This window comes from Leptosomus discolor, chromosome 6 (assembly GCF_034619465.1).
Source record: "Leptosomus discolor isolate bLepDis1 chromosome 6, bLepDis1.hap2, whole genome shotgun sequence".
Lineage (NCBI taxonomy): Eukaryota > Metazoa > Chordata > Aves > Leptosomiformes > Leptosomidae > Leptosomus > Leptosomus discolor.
Window position 1 is genome coordinate 20135512 of NC_141396.1, and position 18046 is coordinate 20153557.

At 47.1% G+C, this 18046-nt stretch overlaps 1 protein-coding gene across 1 annotated transcript; it reads left to right on the forward strand.

Annotated features, from left to right (window-relative positions):
• Nucleotides 1–1033: 1033 nt before the first annotated feature.
• CXCL12 (C-X-C motif chemokine ligand 12) lies at nucleotides 1034–15396 on the forward strand. Its single transcript, XM_086467080.1, has 5 exons — nucleotides 1034–1094; nucleotides 6191–6308; nucleotides 9676–9762; nucleotides 13439–13536; nucleotides 15365–15396. Exons 1-5 carry the CDS (start codon nucleotides 1034–1036, stop codon nucleotides 15394–15396), a joined length of 396 nt encoding a protein of 131 aa, XP_086323206.1.
• The last annotated feature ends 2650 nt before the right edge of the window (nucleotides 15397–18046 follow it).

Genomic DNA, 18046 nt, shown 5'->3' on the forward strand with positions numbered 1-18046 from the left:
TCAACCAAAGCCTCGATGTTTATTTAAAGTATTGAATAGCAACAAACAGGGCCCCGTGGGCTTGGACTGCAGACAGCGAGGACATGCTTAAGTCAATTACACTTGACAATGCTGTAATAGCTCAGGGTAAGCGGTACCCCTTAGACCTCCCGGCTCCGCAGCGCCATCGGGGCTTTCAGCCGAGGTGCCAGGGAGCCCAGCGGCATCTGCAATGCAAAGGAGGCGAAATGTGGCAGCAAATGTACAACTGGGTTCAGCTAATACGGGCAAAAGGTGATGTTTCGAGCCAAGCATGCGGGGGCAAATCCTGAAAGTCTCTCTTCGCCCCCCTCCCGCCAAATCCCCAGATAAACTTCTAGGAAGATGTTTCGTATGGGGCGCTGGATCTGATGCCCAGGGCGCCAGTGCAAACCTAGATTCGCGCCCGCGGGAGCGAAGGGGGATTTTTCTCCTCTTCCCGATGTGAGTGCTGAGGCGTTACAGGGTGCGTCCCCACAGCTGTCCCCGCTCTAGCAGCTCTGGTTCAAGAGCAGTGGGGTCTGGCTGCCCAGAAGGGACCGGGGCTGGCAGAGTTTGGTCAGGAAACTGTCTTCCCCCGGCCCGGGCTGGATGGAGTGACCGTGACCGCGGCTCCTCGCCGCGCCGCAGCCCCAGCCCCAGCCTCAGCCCCAGCTGCCGTGCGGGCGGGACCCCCGGGGGGAGCGCACGGCCGCTGCAGTCCCACGGGGGGCTCGGGTCGTGGGGCTGCTGGGGCAAGCTCTTTGCCTGGGGGAAGGCTGCCGGGCTGCCGGGGCGAAGAGAGGAGCCCTCGCTCTTTTGGTTCCTTTCCAAGCATTTTTAACAGAGAAAGGATGTAATAACATGCCACGGGCAATAAATCATAGGCTAGCTACTCCCCCTGGCTCCCCTCCCCCAGCCCCGGCGGTCCCGGCCCCTCTATAGAGGGAGGGGAGGAGGGGACTCCAGCAGAGCGCCGCAGCCGCCGGGTCGAGCAGTCCAGCGCCTGCCCCGCGTCCCGCCAGCCGCCCCAGCAATGGACCTCCGAGCCCTGGCTCTGCTCGCCTTCGCCCTGGCCATCATCTCCCTCTCAGAGGGTAAGTGAGCTGTCGGGGCGCCGCTACTCTCCCTGCCTGCTCGCCGCTTGCACCGCTCCTGCCCGCGAGGAGCCCGGCCGGGGGTGACGGTCCCGCGGAAGTCCCCGCTCTTCCCACTCTCCCCGCAGCTCGCCCGCGCTCCCGGCGAGCCCCCGGCGATAGCTGTTGTGAGCTGGAAGCAGGCAGGCTCGCCTGCCCTCCCTCTCTCCCTCCCTCGCTTTTCAAAAGAAGGCTGCTCAAAGCGATCCTCTTTGCCAAACTTATCCCAGATTGAAATCGGCTGGGGGAAGACTTTCAACAGCGCTCGGTCTGCAGGGAGATGGTTTGATTGCAAAATACGCGTACCGATTTCCCCTTTAAAAAAAAAAAAAAAACAAAAAACAAAAACAAAACAAAAAAACCCCAACCAACCCTGAAAGCTACAAGAAATGAGAAACAGGCGGTTGTTCGGTTCCTTTTCTGTCTTGTGTCGTGATCTATCTTCCCTCGATCAGGCCAGAGCTGAGCCAAAGTGGTCACGCAGCAGGAATTCACTGCACCCCCTGCGAGGGTGCACGGAGGGGTTTCGGCGGGGCGCGGAGAGGTGCGCTGAAGGGAGGTCTGGGGAAAGGCTGGCTGGCAGCCGACGGGCGTTTGTCGCGAAGGCAGCGACACCGCGCCTCTCCTTCCCGCACCGCGCTGCAGCGCCTTCTCACAGCCCGCCCGCCCCACGCCGGGCCCCGCGGTCACGCCGGTCACCCCGGAGCCCCGCCGCAGTGGCAGCTGGCCGCCTTGCTCGCCAGCCGCCCGCCGTGGGAGCCGCCGGAGACCGCGGCAATCTGCGCCTCTTGCTCCGCACCCCGCGGGCGGCGGGGAGCCTGGGGCTGCGGGGGAGCCGCAATCCCCACGCGTGGCGGGACCAGGGTCCTGCCCGCAGCCTCTGGGCAGCTCTCGGGCGCTCCTCCTGCGGCTGGCTTCTCGCCTGGCAGAGATTTGCCACCGTTTTTCCCCTCATCGAAACCTTCCTGACGAGGTAACGAGCGCTCTTTCAGTCCTCCGCTCCCATCTTATTCTCCCATCCTGGCGACCGAAACCCGGGTGTTCCCACCCGGGGCGGCAGAGCATGCCCTCCGGTGCCCTCTTTGTTTAGAGAGTTAATCGCTCCCGATAATTTCGCCGATGCCTTTCCACAGACCTGTCCCGACAGCAACCCCGTCCCAGTGGAGGACACAAAGAGCCACCACGGAGCAAGCACTGCCCCAGAGACCCGACCAGGTGGGCTCTGGCCCCCGCCGCTTACGCCGGGACCCGCCGCGCTGGGGCTGCGGGCTGGCATGCGAGAACGCAGGTAGCGAAGGCAAATCCGGGGGGCCGCAGGTGGCAGGGCCAGCCCCGGCCCCACGCCCTCCGCCGCCGCCAGCGGCTCAGGGGCTCTCCGTCTCCTCGCCTCCCCTCTGGCAGCGCTCAGCACAGGGCTGGGAGGCCGGCAGAGGTGCCCGGCTGCGCCTCGCTTTGCCTCCTGCGCGGCAGCACTCCTCCGCTAGCAGCAAACTAGCAGCGGGTATATTTATGACAGGATAAGGCCTGGTTACCTGTTAAGGAAACGGCTTAAAAAGGCTGGAGAAAAACTAGTTAAGGAGAGAGACCTCACCGGCTTGCAGTGATAAGAGTGAAGTTTCTTACCTACTTTGCATGTCATGTGGTGCTCAACCCTGATCCAGATAAGGGCTTGCAGGATACCTTGTCCTGGAAGGCAGGTGAGCTCTGCATTCTTCCTAGCCACCCTGGTAAAGATGTATCTGCCAATCACAGCCTCGTTTCCTGGGGAAATGGAAATCTTCTAGTCTTAGAAACTTGCCAGTCCTCTCCTGATATTGACAGATGCGCCCTTGGATGAACAGGAGTAAAATCATCAAATGTTTTGTCTGTTCATGCCCAGCCTGCTTGCCTGGATATGTAGCTTCCCTGTCATTCAAGCACCCAGAGCTTCCCAGCCTGTACAGCAAGTTACTGATGGTAACTTCACAGCAAAACTGGCAACTCACTTTTTCCCATACTGTCCAGTTCTAGTGTGGGTCAGGCAAGGCAGATCCCTATGGGGTGAAATATGTATTGTCCAACACTGATAAGTGGCCACCTTGTGAGGAAATCTTTGTGAGCACTTTGTCTCTAGAGAGATTTTGCCAGCAAAAGTGGGTGTTCAGAGCCAGCAAAATTCAGCTTTGAGTTAGAAAAGAGTAAAACTGTGTTATTTAAAAACCAAACCAAAACACCCCAAACCAAGAGCTCTTTGAATCCTTCTAGTTGAGACCAAAAGGTGTACCCTTTTTCTTTTTGTCTAAAGAAATAAGGCTGAAGGGTTGACACTGAGATGTCTGAATAGTGTCTGGCTCTTCTGTAACGTTTGACTATATTGGCCCATTTTAACCAAATGTGCCAGACAGATAAAAGCTTTATGTACCATCAGTTTAATGAAAACTGATGTTTTCGTGTAACTGATTTGTCCTACCAAGAGAATGGCTTCAGCTTGCATTCAGACATCAGAGAACCCACAAAGCATTAACTCCTGCAGTCAAATCTGTAGAGTAAGGGGCTTAATCAGCTCTGCTGTGCACGGAATGATTTGTTTCAAATTTTGAAATGAGATAAGGAAGATGTTTGTCAATCTTAGAGTAAGACGAGGAATGTACCCTTCCCAAATTATAGCCCCCAAATGGCCCTTTCCCCCTCCTACTTTAGGATGATAGGGGTTCATGTGTTGAGAGATGCCACATGCACTAGTTTTCCCTGATTCTCAGCCTTGCTGAGAGCAGGGTGAGCCACAGCCAAGCTCTCAGAGTCAGAGTGCTGGAGCGGCAGTGGCAGGAGATACTGGTTCCCTATTAGTGATGCTGAGAGCTGACCCGGTCAGTGCCTGTGCTGCCGCTCCGTGGTGCTCAATGCCTGTTGCTGATCACCAAGCAAGGGGCACAGAAACGCCAAAGGGATTCTTGTGCTGGGAGGGGAGTTGTTGTTCCACCTTGCATTGGGGTGACAGAAGAACACCAAATGCTGGGGATTCCCATCTTCCTTTCTGTGCTGGATGCCATTTCTTGGGCAGGAAACAGCTTTGGGATTCATGGACATGTTAGTCATGGTTAAACTTTCTCTGCTTCTGATTTCAAGTGGTAGGGGATCGAAAGTCCCTCTCCCAATCTCAGAGAGGACAGGATTGCATTCTCAAATCATAGATCTGAACAGTTCATTTCTTGCGTGTTGTTTAGGGTAAAGCTTGTTTAAATTTGGTTGGTACTTCCACTGCAGTTGTGCTGAGCGTTGTTGTATGATTGCATTCAATTTCAGCCTCCCTTTCCAATACAAACTCACTGATGTGCATTATCAGGCACAGATTGGCAGTGGGAAACCCTAGTGCCTTTCTTCCTCCCTTCCACACTAACATTAGTCAGTCTAGTGCATGTTCGGGAGGCTCACCCTGCAGCCCTCCATCCTCCTGCCCCTGCAGATGGGAGCTTCTCCTCCCATTTATTAACTCATAGATGATATGACTCTTCGGACTGCCATAAAACTGATAGAAGAAATCTTCCAATATTGTTAATTTATAGTCCAGATCCTGGTTTGAATCTGGAGGAACTCTGCTCCCACTGATGAATTCTTTTCTCTTTGCCCATCTGCCTGTGGAATCTGGTTCTGGCTCACCTCTTGGTAGAGTCACTTGGGAAAAAAAAAAGGGTTTCCCTCCTGAGGACAGGGTAATTTCACCACATGTGCTAGAGACAGGCATTGGTAAATGTGCAATATATGCAGATCAGCTGCACTTTGAAAAGCTGTCTCTTCTCTCACCTTCCTAGACGGCAGTTTAGGTATTCCGAGCCTTTCCCTGCTCTTTAGCTCTCCATCTGCCTTTAAGGGAACTGGTTTTGGCTGCTGTGAGTGCTCCTGTGTGGCTAAATAAACAGGGCAGCAGATTGCTATGTGGGATCTAAAGCCCTGTCAGATACAGATCTGACCATCTACATCGTGAGCCAGACCTTATGTGTTAGGTGCATGAATGTAATTCCTCCCAGAAGCTGAAAGCTGCTCCTCTGGGAAATTGTTTAAAATCTTAGGCAGCTCCTTTTAGACATCCAGGCAAGGTTTCTGTGTTTGTATTTTAGTGTGCATGGCGCTTTGAAACTTACACACATTGAGGACCTTATTTATGTGCACTTGGTTGCCAGTAATTAAGTTCTACCATGGAGAAATCAGGTAGCAGGACTACATCCGTGGCGGTGGTGAGTGCCGGCTGCTATTCTCAGTTCTGCATGCATAGATACATGGCTCATCTTTAGCCTAGGGGGCTCAACTTAATTCTGTCCCTAGGGATGCCAGTGATAAAACTCTTATCTAGTCTGATGGTCCCTGATTAGTACGTGGAGAGCGCACTGCCTGGTAACTGTCTCCTCGACTGCCGTTATTTTGCCACAGGCTGAGAGTTCAAAAGACTCCAGATCTCTCCTGCAAAACCACTGTGGTCTCGCATCTCCGAGTGGCACCTCCTTGCGCGAGTATCTCGGCTGGGAGTAAAGGCTGGCTGTAGTGAGGAAAGGTCAGCCGCTGGGCTCTTGGAAAGCGTGAAAGACTCAGGGCTTTTATGCAGCCAGTAAGTCCCCGCTGAAAAGCCTGCACCTGAGCCGAGCCGTTTTGATCTGAACTCTTTGGAATTCATCGCTTTCTTCTGGCTACCTTCTAATTTGGCCTCGGGTCAAAATCGTTTGATAAGAACAACACTGAGGACAAGTGCCCCTCTTTTGGCTTTTATCTTGTCTAATTACCAGGAGCATCCCTGCACAATGGATGGGCTCCTCATTCTAATCTCTTCTTCTTTACTTATCTCCATTTTCTCTCCCTCTTCTTTTGTCTTCCAAAATCCCACACATCATTATTGAAAGGCTGGGTACTGAGGTAAAAGGATTGTGCCGTGAGCTGTGGGCAAATGCTTTCCCAAAGCTGCAGCTTTTCTATTGCTTTTTTTCACCTGTGTATTTGGAGGGAGTTTCTGTCAGCCCTAGTCTATGTATCTGTGCTGCTGACCGGGAGTAAGAGGGAGTAATGTGTCTTTCTCTCCCTGTGTCTTGCAGAGAAACCCGTCAGCCTGACTTACCGATGCCCCTGTCGATTCTACGAGAGCAACGTGGCAAGAGCCAACATTAAGCACCTCAAAATCCTCTCCACACCCAACTGCTCACTTCAGATTGTGTAAGTCTCTTACTCTTTCCAGCTGGGTGCGAAACTCAGGTGTCAAAAGAAGAGTCACACAGCTGATTCCTGCTTTGGTAGTTGCAATTTGGTCTGTCTCATGCCATGATTTCCAATTCGTCTCTTCACCTCGTGTGTCAGATACAACTGGACCCTGCTTTACCCCACACAAAGGAGCCCAACTAGATGTTCCCCAGCTGTGTTCTACCTCTGTGATCCCATGTCCTGTTCCCCCATGATTATGTGAGCAGGAATGTCAGACAGGCTGTCCATTGCCTTGGATGTGGAGCTTCACACCTTGGGAAAAAGACTTCACAGTGATGTTAGTCTTCTGATGCTCCACTTCTCCATAGAGAGGAGCTAAACAAGTGAAAGGACTTCCTGGATTTCATGTAGCCTCTACAGGAGGTACAGACCCTAAATATTTGCTGGCTGGACACTGCTTGCCAGTCAGTGACTGACTCCACTAAATCACAGGTCACAGCAGGACAGAAACGATGGGTTCCCAATGGAAAATAACCTCTACATTTTTGCTGAAAAAAGAAACACCGATTTTCAGAAAAAATAGGGTTGTAGATTTGTGTGTGTTTATGTGTGTGTGTTTAGGAAGGTCTTTTTGGTTCATTTATTCATGGGTGACACCCTCCCTCCTCTCCCAAAATTCAAAATATTAAGAAGAAAAAAAAATCATTCATCTTTTCGTTGCAAGGGAACCTTACTTCTTTCAACTTCTGTTGACCTCTGTAAGAGTCTCAGTGACTGGATTGAGTTTCTGTGCAGTTGTCCCATCACTAGTTCTGTCTTTGATCCATGTCAGGCTCTTCCAGTTGCAACTGAAATGCTGTAGAAATCCATTCTTTGTCATCCAAAACTTTCCTGCACTCAGAAAACTGATGTGGTTTCATGACATTTCTCAGGAATGCAAAGAGATATTGAAGAGCATGTATCCATTCATGAACAAATTTTGATTTGTACGATTTTTTTTAAACCACTCTGGGTAAATCATATGCATTTTCTCATGTGTGCTTCTGCATTAGGATTTGGTGGAGGACAGTGAGAAAAATGTAAGCCTCAGCTGAGAAATAGTTTCCTTTCACAAAAATGGCAAAGCCAGCTGTGACTAACTCTGATCTCTACCTATAAACAATTCTGGAGGCAAACATCCAAAACACAATAGTGTACGGATTTGTGCTCTGGGGCTGTCAATGGATGTTAAAAGGGTCCCGGTGCTAAGGCTTTGTGGAGGATTTGGAATTTTCTGGAGTAGTTTCAGGAAAATGACAGGCATTTAAGACAGGATAGAGTACACATTTATCCCTTAATTAACGTGGGATCATACTCATTAGAGATAGACAAGAGCATGAAACGCAGAAACACAAACAACTCATGTTCTTGTCCATTCCTGACCCAAATGTGTTTGTTTGCAATGTGATTTAGTGGCACACGGAACACATGAACCTATAGTTCACCATTTTTTTGTTACTTTAAAAAGGTGTTTAAAAACTTATCTCCAGCTGCCCCTGAAACATCATGACTTCAAATTAGGTCTTTATAGAAATAGAAGCTGAAATGGAATCAAAACTAACATATAAATTTCTCATCTAGATGGTTTCAAGCACGCTCTGAATTTGGTAGATACAGCTTGTGAAGTGAAGGTGCAAGTAACTTAAAAGCTACTGTTTTCAGGAATAGAGAATCATACAGTTTCAAGGAACGATTTTGTGGTTTTTGCACAAGTACATTCCCCTTTATGGTTGAGGGGACTTGTACCCGAACAAAAAGCCCAAGAGCGGGCTTCTGTCTTTGGCTGTATTAGAAGTCATCTCTCCACATCCAGAAATCTCCTCTGTCAATGCGTACTTCTACAAAGCCCACCCTAAATTCCCTGCTTTTCAGTACAGCGAAATAGGCACTTTTAGCATGCAATTAATTGCATCCTAAAGTAGACACCTAAACCAGTTCAGATTAACACTCTGTACTATTGCCTAGGTCTCTGCCATGACTGTACAAGCAGTAGGGGCTGACGGGCTCAGAAAGAAATGTCTAAAAAAATCAATGTCTTAATATTAGGTGTGAGGAATTGCATTGCATATAGCTGGAGGCCGGTTACATGTACTTTTGGTTCTGGACCCTGTGAGACCAGCTGAAGAGTTCCCAGGCATTGCTAACATCAGCAAATCCATTCTTACTCTCTGTTGGTATCACTTCACTGGAAATACTCCAGCTTGGCACTCCTGCAAGGGAAATATGAATTAGGCCCATTCATCTCTTCATTGGCACAGGGCTTGCAAGACTGGATCTTTGATGTGTTTATGTTACAAATGTGGTGTTGCATAACTTCAGATCAGGGAGCCTTTTTGATCTATTATTTCTTACGCCATAGTTTTATATACTGCAGATTTCATTTTATAAAGCGGGGAACATTCTTGCTTCCATCCATCAAAATGCTTAAACAAGTACTCAACTTATTCCTGTGGGCATATCCATGAAACTACTGCTTTTGGCACCTTTGCATGGTAGGCAGGCTGTTTAAAGGGAAATTTCTGGGCCACTGGGCAGAGGCAGGGTGCTTCAGGGAACATGGAAGATCACAGCACTCTACAGAGGCCCTGAGAGCCCTGGAGGGTGAGACCTATTGGTAAGGGTGAAAAGCTATTTGTACTGCTTCTGTATGAAAGATGCAGATAGCTCAAATGCCAAATTCACATTAGGGAATTCAGATTAGCTAAACAGTCTCGTGTGGAAAGAGGAGAAATCCCTCAGGAGGTTACTGCTTTTTTTTCCAGTACTGAGTGCATACATGAGGGAAAACCTACATCTGGCACTATAGTACTTCCAGTTGTCTTCCTGCCTGCAACCTGTTAGTGCGGTCTTGTATAAAACAAAAAGCTAACAAATGACCAGACCCTTTCAGAACATCCAAGAGGCATGGGTTGGTGTCTGTCCTCAAATCATGTGAAACTTCAATTTTGTGTCAAATCTGAAAGCTGTTCTTAATTAATACCTTGCAAAAATGACCTATATTTACCATGTCAGTATTTCCAAATGAAATTTAGCTGTTGTTGGCACTGAACTCGTAACAGCTCAGGTATGAATTGGAAAACTTAGTTTCAAATTCTGCATCTGTCCCACCCCCACATACACCCCAGTACAGACCACAAGAATCAGCATCAGAGGAGACATGGTACCAGTGCTGTGAAACCAGGGATATTTGTAATAGGTGTCTCGAGATGGCAGGGATAACCCACCCTCTTCATGGGTTAACTGAGAGCAGCACTGATACCCAAGGAAAATAAGGTGTGGGGTGGTGGCTGTGGGCTGAGGAGTGTTGCACACTAGACTCACTCTGACTTTTCTCCTTTGGCAGTGCAAGGCTCAAGAACAACAGCAAACAAGTGTGCATTGATCCCAAGTTAAAGTGGATACAGGAATATCTGGAGAAAGCTTTAAACAAGTAAGGCAAGAGACAAATGGACTTAACAGCTAACATCCTGAGTTATTAAAGGGTAGAACATTAAGGGCTGGCTTTTACCATGTGGACAAAGTACTCGTGGAATCAGATATTGTTTTGAAGATGGGTTTGGAGTTGACCTAGTTTGTATTAAAACAACAGCTTCTAGTATATCGTAAATATTAAACTAAGAGTTTTGCCAGGGTTTGAGGCAAAATCTGTCTTAATGAATTTGTTCTGGGGTCTCCAACTCATCCTCTTTTTAAAAAAGCCGTTCTCCCAAGGAAAAAGCTTCCTTTATGCCTCCTCTTCCCCAAGCCAAACTACAATTACTTCAGAATCTGTATTGTTCCAGTTTCTTTGGAGCCCCTTCTCCATGTTACACTGGGGATCTGTTTGCACAGGCAGCTGGGGCCTAGGGGGTCTTGGCGATAAGAATTGTTTCTCTGCTGGCCAGTGTGGAGTGCCAAGGCAAGGTGCACTGCCGTGAATAAGGCTCTCCCACAAGGCCAGGGGAAAACCAGCCATAATTGGCAAATTGAGATTTTTTAAATCTATTTTTATTCCCTTAAAAGCACATGATCATGGCTACTCTGAGGTGGATCTAGCCTATCTCAGTTCAATTTTAAGGTGAGCAAGAGCAGCTCAGAGACTATTTCCGTGCTGTGTTGCAGGGGAGGGCTCCAGCCTTCCTGGGGTGGAAGATGAGGCAAGTGATGGTACAAAGCGTTTCCTTGCTTGCCCAGAGTCCTGGGCTGCAGTTGTTCCAGCAGTGACATTTTGGCCAGCAAGCCTACCTGTGCACTCAGTATCCCTCCCACCCTTGCCACCACATTCCCACCCCTCAGTAACCACGCTGTAACCATGCTGAACGTTGCCCCACCTGCACCTGTAGAGTAAAGGTAGGGCTGGAATCCAGTCATTTACAAAAGCAATGCATTCTTGGAGAAATGTGGGAAAGGGTATGGCCCCAGGGAAGATGTGAGGCAGTACAGGTAGCCGAATGCCCTTCACTGTTTATTTTGTAAACGTGTCTGCCAAACAAGAAGTAGAGTTGAAAAAAAAAAATCTTTGTTCCCCCTGTGTTTTTACGATATGCAAGGGGACAAAATGTTAACAGAATTAAAGAAATTCCTCCATGTGTCCCTTTTGGGACCACACTGGTGCCAAGACTGAGGAAGGGGGCAGGAAGCCAGCTAACAAACTGACTGTGATTCCAGCCCTGACAGCTCTTCCCATCTCATTCAATGCTCAGTGCCGCCTTTGCTGCCAGCACTCAGCCCTCTTGTCCTTTGGGTGAGTTCTCTGTGGAGGTAATCCAGGTTAATGATGCCAGAATGGCTTTGGATTTAAGCACAACTGAACCTAAGAGCAGGATGTGGCCCATGCTGACTATCCTAGGGGCTTGAGCTACTTTGGTTTCCAACTTTGGAAAATCCTCAAGCTCCTGTCAAAGTTTCTGTTTGCTCTCATCCCCATCTTGGTGCTGTTCATAAGACCTGAAATTTAGGAGGCACTTAAGAAATTTGTAGGGTTGGGCAAATGTGATTATGGGCTCAGATCCTGCCTGCCTGACTTAAGGGGACATCTCAGCTGGAACACATTCTGCTCTCACTTCCAAAAGTGAAGATCTGAGGCCAGCTCTACTGAAACCAGTGAGCCCATGCCTGATCTACAGCCAGATTCTGGGTTTTGTTTACCTAATGCTAATCCAGAAGCAATTCTGCTAGTTTGGTGGATTTCATCCTGGTTTACATTGAGTAACAGAAGAGAATTTGGTCCCAGCTCTAAGAAATAAGATGACAGAAAGCATATATCTTCATCACCCAATCCTGTAATCATGGCATTGTTTTCATTTTCCAACTAGTAATGCTAGCACCAGTGGCATTTTCATGCTCCACAGACAGTCAGGGCTCTGTCTGTAGCATTTTCACAAGGCATGTTTTTGATATATTTTAGTGCACAGCTTTGACTTCTTCAATGAAATGTACTTTTGGAATATATTTATAGCGCATCAAACAATTCATATATTTGAATTGGAGCCATATGAATGTTGGTAGTTTGAAACACCGATATCCCTCTAAACTACTAACAGCTTGTAAAATAAATCTATATAGATCTATAAATGTTAATGTAGCTATCAATTTCAATCAGCCATATATTATATTTTTTCACTTGTACTGAAATTGTATGAAATGTGACGTTACCCTATATGCACTAGCAATAAAACGGCTAATTGTTTCATGTTATGAAAACCCAATTGTACATGGGAATTTATTTTTCTGGAATAAAATCAATACATTTTGTAGAAAGGGCTCTTGTAATTGCTTAAGTAAAATCCGAACTGTCAAGACATCTTAATCTATAACAGTTCTTCAATACAGGAGAATTTTCTGTGTTATCATCTGCAGCTAAGGGCAAGGAAAAGTTCATAGAATATAGTGGTCCAATAAGTTGATTGTAAAACCAGAGATAGTTTTTAGTAGGGAATTATTTTGCTCACTAATTCTGCTTAGCTTTTATTATTGCTTTATATCCATCACATCTCCATGTAATATACATACTTAAGAGACATCGGTAAAATACATTCAGGCTGTCAGGAATCCAAATTCCTTAACTGGCTTTAAAAATCATTGTGCAGCTGCTGTGGCCAGCATCATTCAACATTCATGCATTTTATAGACAAGGGGCAAATCAGTCCATTCTTGAAATAGCTAACAAATCATTTATCACTTCCAGGCAATCCCAGTCATCATTTACAGTACATCAACAGCCTTTCCCTTCTCCCTTCACACAAGGATATGCAAAATCAGACCCATACAGAGTTAACAGAGCCCAAAATAAATGGAAACCATCTTGTCTGCCGTCATGTTAATATAGTCCCACCTCAGAACTTCCCTCAGTCTGAGGATGGAGTCCATTAAGCTCAGTAGCTACTGCCGGCACAGAAAACAGAGCTGATGGATCTGGAGAAGATAACAAAGTCAAATAGGAAAAACCTTTCCCCTGAGCCCACTGGGAGAAAGGAAAGGAAGCTCTCAATTTCTAGGGGCTGGCTGTGATGGGAGCCAATCCCTGCTACAGCCTTCCTACATAGTGTTTGTAAATCCCAGTGTGGCAGCTCTTCCTAATTTCTGACCTCATTCGTAAATAAGTGCTGAAGTACAAGATGCCAGAACAACAGCTTCCTGGTACTCCACCAGGTGTGTGCTGGGTGAATGACCCACATGGTGGGGACAAAGTATGTGACTATGTTTACAGCCTTGTTTTAAGGCACCAAATGCTCACAAATCCCATACAGTAACCACCAGTTCTTGTTGATGTCAGTAGGCATGCTGGGTGGGAAGCCAGAAATCCAGCCCCCCTCTGCTTTCATTATACCTCAGGGGGTACCGTGTGGATGGTGAGGCTTCTGGCTGACAGGTTCTGGCAGGCATTTGGGGAGTCTTCGGTATTTTGGGGAAAAGAGTTGTTCTGGCCTCAGAATTTGCAAATGTCCTGTCACCAGCACGCTTTTGTTTGCCTGGTGTTCCTCTGAGGCAGAAGGTATATGAAAGGGGATGTTAACATCATTAGTGCTCTGCCAGAAAGATTTGAAGGGACCGTAGGATAAATATGAACAAGGCCTTTGTATGTGGATAATTTATGGCAGTCTTTTTGTATTTTTCTTTTAATTTAGACCACGTCATCGCACTCATAAAAAAAAGCAACAGAAGAAACGGGGCCCACTCTGCCCTTCCCGTGCAACACCACTAAAGTCTTCAGGGAGAAAGAATGGTAGGAGGCATTAGTTTCTGAGCTGGGATACCTCAGGTTCAAGTCCCCGCTCTTCCACTGACCATACTATGTGACCTTGGGCAAATACGTTAGCCTATCTAGACCTCCATTTTCCCCCATATTTGTTGAGGATAACATCTGTACCCTCCATGCAAAGGAGCATTATATAGATAAAACTCTTAAAACAGGGGAAAAGTTCAGCCACAACAGAGTTGGGAAAATTTTCCCATTTTACATATAGGAAGATGGACACCCAAAGAGGCCAAATTAACCCTGTAGCAAAGCCAAAGTCAAAAACAGGGTAAAGGTTTGGAGGTCCTCTTTCTTTTAGCTTACCATATTCCTCCAATACGAAACTGACAGAGTTAAACTATATTTAACAGCTGTGAATTTGTCACTGGTGTTTTTTAATGACAAATGCAGCACTGGGTGGTCACAACATGATTTGGTGCATTGGTGACTGGCTGACACCTTTCCTATGGGAGATGCTAGGCAAGTCCCAGAGAACGGTGTTATATATGCCAATGCTCTGGATGTCCTGGTTGGTTTTTTCCCACCAGAGTGCTGTGTCCTGCCTTTCTGCACCAAAAGAAGTAGGGTTACTGATGTGGCATACAGGAAAAAGTATCTTCAAAAAGGAAAATTTTGCTCAAGGCTTAGTCATCCTCTTTACGCCTGGACGAGTTTTCAAGGCTACCTTCACAGACAGTAGCCGCAACTATCTCTGGCTGTGGTCACACAGTCTTAGTTATCCAGCAGGCATTGAAAGGGATGTTTGTTCTGATCCTGTAGGCTAGACAAGACATGCTGGAACATCAGGGTTTTTGAATACCTGGTGTTTACCCTCTGACACTTTTAACTCAGCCTTAGTGACCTCATCTAGATTGCAAAAGGCTGATCAGCCTGGAGCAGGGGTAGGGGTCAATTCAGACAAAACCTGGAGGCCACCAGCACAGACTAGCTCCTTGTTCTGAGTGAACCCTGCAATACACTTGCATTTTGTTGTGATGCCTAACCTACCAGTTCCCCTGGGTACCATGCTCACACCGAGCATGGGAGACTTGGTTTGTCTGCCTCCTACCCTGACCTCCCTGCTTCTGCACTTAATGCTTCACACATTTACTGTGCAGCACGTGGCTGCTCGCTCTCCCTGTCACCCCACCTTCACTGGGCAACTGGTCACCACGAGCTGTGATGTGCTATCCAGCTGCTCACAGCAGGTGAGGTCCCAGAGCAAGGAGGCCATGGGATGGCTCCTGTCTGGGCAGCACACTCAGGGGCCTCTGCTCTCCAGCCACCCTATGGTGGGGGCTGAAACCAACAAGAGCAGAACATGGTCTGTCCTCTGTGTTCCTCCATACTCACAGAGACCTAGCACCCTGTGGAGCTGCAGTCCCTGATCTCCAGCAGAGCTGTGGGGTAGGGGCAGGTAGAGGAGGCATTCCCAGTGCCACTTGCCCCATTACTGGAGCTGCTCACAAGTGATTAATCCCTCCTTTCCCTGGTGATTTTTTTCCAAGTCTCTTTGCCCACCGACAATTCTCTGCTCTGGCTTTCAAGCCCAGAATAAGCTTCCTAGACTGCCTTCCTCCTATGTTAGCTCTGAACACCTTACTAACTGTGATGAGCACAACCTGCCCAAAATAACTCCCATTACTTTGTTTGCCCTGCTGGGTCCCAGTAGCTCCTTGTGGAGAACTTTCCCAAAAATGTTTGGCAAATACTGGTTGGAGGGACTGCAAGATTTACTTTTTGACTAGGCCTGATGTCAAAGCTTTTGCAACTGAAATAAACCTTAATAGTGTTTCACTCTGTTCTTCATCAACAGGAGGTTCAAGATGTAAGAGGCAAGCATTGTAAGCCGTCTACAGGATTTCTTACTGTAGGACCCAGAGAGCAGATAACCAGTATTAGGGAATGAATACATTTCACTGTTACCATGCAGCACAAAAGCAACGCTTCATGCATTTCCAAAGGTTTTTTTGTTTGTTTGTTTGGGTTTATGTTGTGGTTTGTTTTGTTTTTCTGCACAAATTGGCTTGCTTTCGCAGTGCTATTTTTATATAGTAAGATGTAACTATTTGAGAAAAATATGTTTTTATACAGGTTGGTTTATTACCTAGCACTGAGGGCAGATATGAATTTAAAGTAACCCTATGTTATTATATAATATTTTTATTTCCTTTCCTATGTAGAAGTCCTGCTTTATTTAACTTTCTTGTGGTTCATGCAAATCTCCTGGACTTCTAAACCTAGAAGGACATGAACTGTACAGTGCAATGATGTTGTGTAAGTAGTGGAGGAATTCCTTGCCTCCAGAAGTCATTGAGGCCAGGAACATAGGAAGGCTAAAAAAAGCATTGGACATTGAACAGGTTGCCTAAGGAAGTTGTGGATCCTCCATCCCTGGAAGTGTTCAAGACTAGGTTGGATGGAGCCTTGAACAACCTGGTCTAGTGGGAGGTGTCCTCGCCCATGGCAGGGCGGTTGGAACTAGGTGATCTTTGAGGTCCCTTCCAACCCAAACTTCGATGATTCTATGATTGATGAAAGTGGACAGCATTACCATGGGTGGCATTTATAGGTATTTTGGGTGAGGAATTAAACTCAGGGCTATGGGGCTAAAGCCCTTCTCTGAAGATCAGAGACTTTGGTGACAGCTATAAGCAGCTGGGTCAATGAACATCTGGTATTGTAAGGTGCTAGTACTTGTTTTGTAGTAGGGCGTGTTATGAGCCACAACACTGATCTGATGTCACCTGGCATTTCCTATGTTCCTGTCTTTCCGATGACAAATTTTAGCACAAAAAGGAATGGGTTATTAAAGGTCTAACCACACAATCATGTTGCAAGTTGATGAAGGAGTCAGATATGCTGCCATGCACCAGGTGTCTCTTCCCACCCATCCACAGGAGGTGGCTTCGGCTCACCCAGATAGCTTTGCACTGAAGTAGGCGGAGATGCATTTGCATGACCCTTCACCAATGATGCTGTGGCCTTGGCTACTGAACAGTCACATGTACCTGAGGGCACTAACATCTTTGATTGCTCAGGAGATACCTAGAAGAGGATGTCTGGCCATACCCTTGGAGAAAAGAGACGCCCGGGGCAAGAGAGGGTTTGCCTAGAGTGTGGAAGGAGTGGTGTTTCTCAAGTGAGAAAATGAAGGCCAACACTTACTGTTCATCAACCATCATGGCCGTGTTTGCTGGTGAACAGGATAGCCTCTGGAAGTTCCGTTACAAAGTACACCTGAGGACTTCTGCTTCTTGTACCAATCCCCTCTCAGCCAGAAGTTTCTTTCTCCCGAGTCGTGCCTGTATACACAATATCTTTGCTACATAGTGTATGGAAAGACACCTACAGTATTGCAGTAATCATGTTACAATATGCACTGGGATCCGGGGCAAGGGAAGCATGTTTGTGCAGCAGAATGCTTGTGTTTATATGTATCTGTGTGTGTATTGTGAACAAACAGTGTTGTAAGATTGTATTTTTTTTTGAGTGGGTTACTTCAAAAGGAATCTTCCCTCTTCTCTGCAGCCTGTGTCAAGAACACTGAGAGGGGTGTTTCACTAAGCACTCCTTTTTGTGACAGGCATCTTTAGTGCCAAAGGGACACTTTGGCTAGCCAGGGACTACCTTATTTCAATGCAGATTCAGGTAAAACTCTTGTAAGTATTTTCCTTTGTGAAACACTGCTATTACAGAGAGTGCTTCAGCTGGGACCACATCACTTCATTTACTTTAAAGTAGAAAACAGCTGCTGTGCCTAAAATGTATGTGTGTGTGATTTTGACATTTGTTCTATTGTTATCATTACCAACCTGGTGCTTTAAGGTGTGTCTCTGTTTTGAAAGGTCTGGTACCACTGTACTTGACACGAGCAGGATCAGGTCCTCTGTTGTAAGGGCAAAGACAGAAAGAACTTTTATGACAAAACTAGAGTTTCTTGTACGTTCCCTGGGCTGTACTTTATATCCTAGATCCATCTCCTGTCCACACACATACACCTGCAACTGCTAGTGGTTTGCCAGCAGCAGACATGTGAGTGTCAAAGCCAAGAATGACTTTGCAGAAAGTGTGGAAGAATTTTGGTTCTGACACAGACACGGAGCTTGTCCTTCTTCCAGGATTCCCAGGAAAGTGTATTCCTCACACATGCTTCCCATCGGAGGACAGCTTGAGGTCTGATCAGTTCCCATTGGAGTAAACAGAGAGTAATCCTCTGATTTTGATTCAACAGCATACCTTGGTAATGATTATAGGGGCCATGAAGATTTTGTTTCTAGGGGAAATGTTTGCTTTCCAGTGAAAAGATGGGGTCTGTAGATGTGACTATACAGCCTTGCCAGCACTCTGCTGAAGTCCTTGTTAACAGGGTGTGCATCTGGGCATGGCACCAGCAGGGAAAGGTCTCTGTGCACATGCCAACCCCACATTACAGCCTGGGAAAAGAGATTACTTTGACAGAAGCATTGGATAGGCAGTGCTGGAGCACCCTTGGCAA

Bases quoted from the DNA above. Each gene is read 5' to 3' on its own strand.
- CXCL12 (XM_086467080.1), top strand. From the start codon at position 1,034: ATGGACCTCCGAGCCCTGGCTCTGCTCGCCTTCGCCCTGGCCATCATC. The intron at 1,095-6,190 runs GTAAGTGAGCTG...TGTGTCTTGCAG, and splicing joins CATCATCTCCCTCTCAGAGG to AGAAACCCGTCAGCCTGACT. The intron at 9,763-13,438 runs GTAAGGCAAGAG...CTTTTAATTTAG, and splicing joins CTGGAGAAAGCTTTAAACAA to ACCACGTCATCGCACTCATA.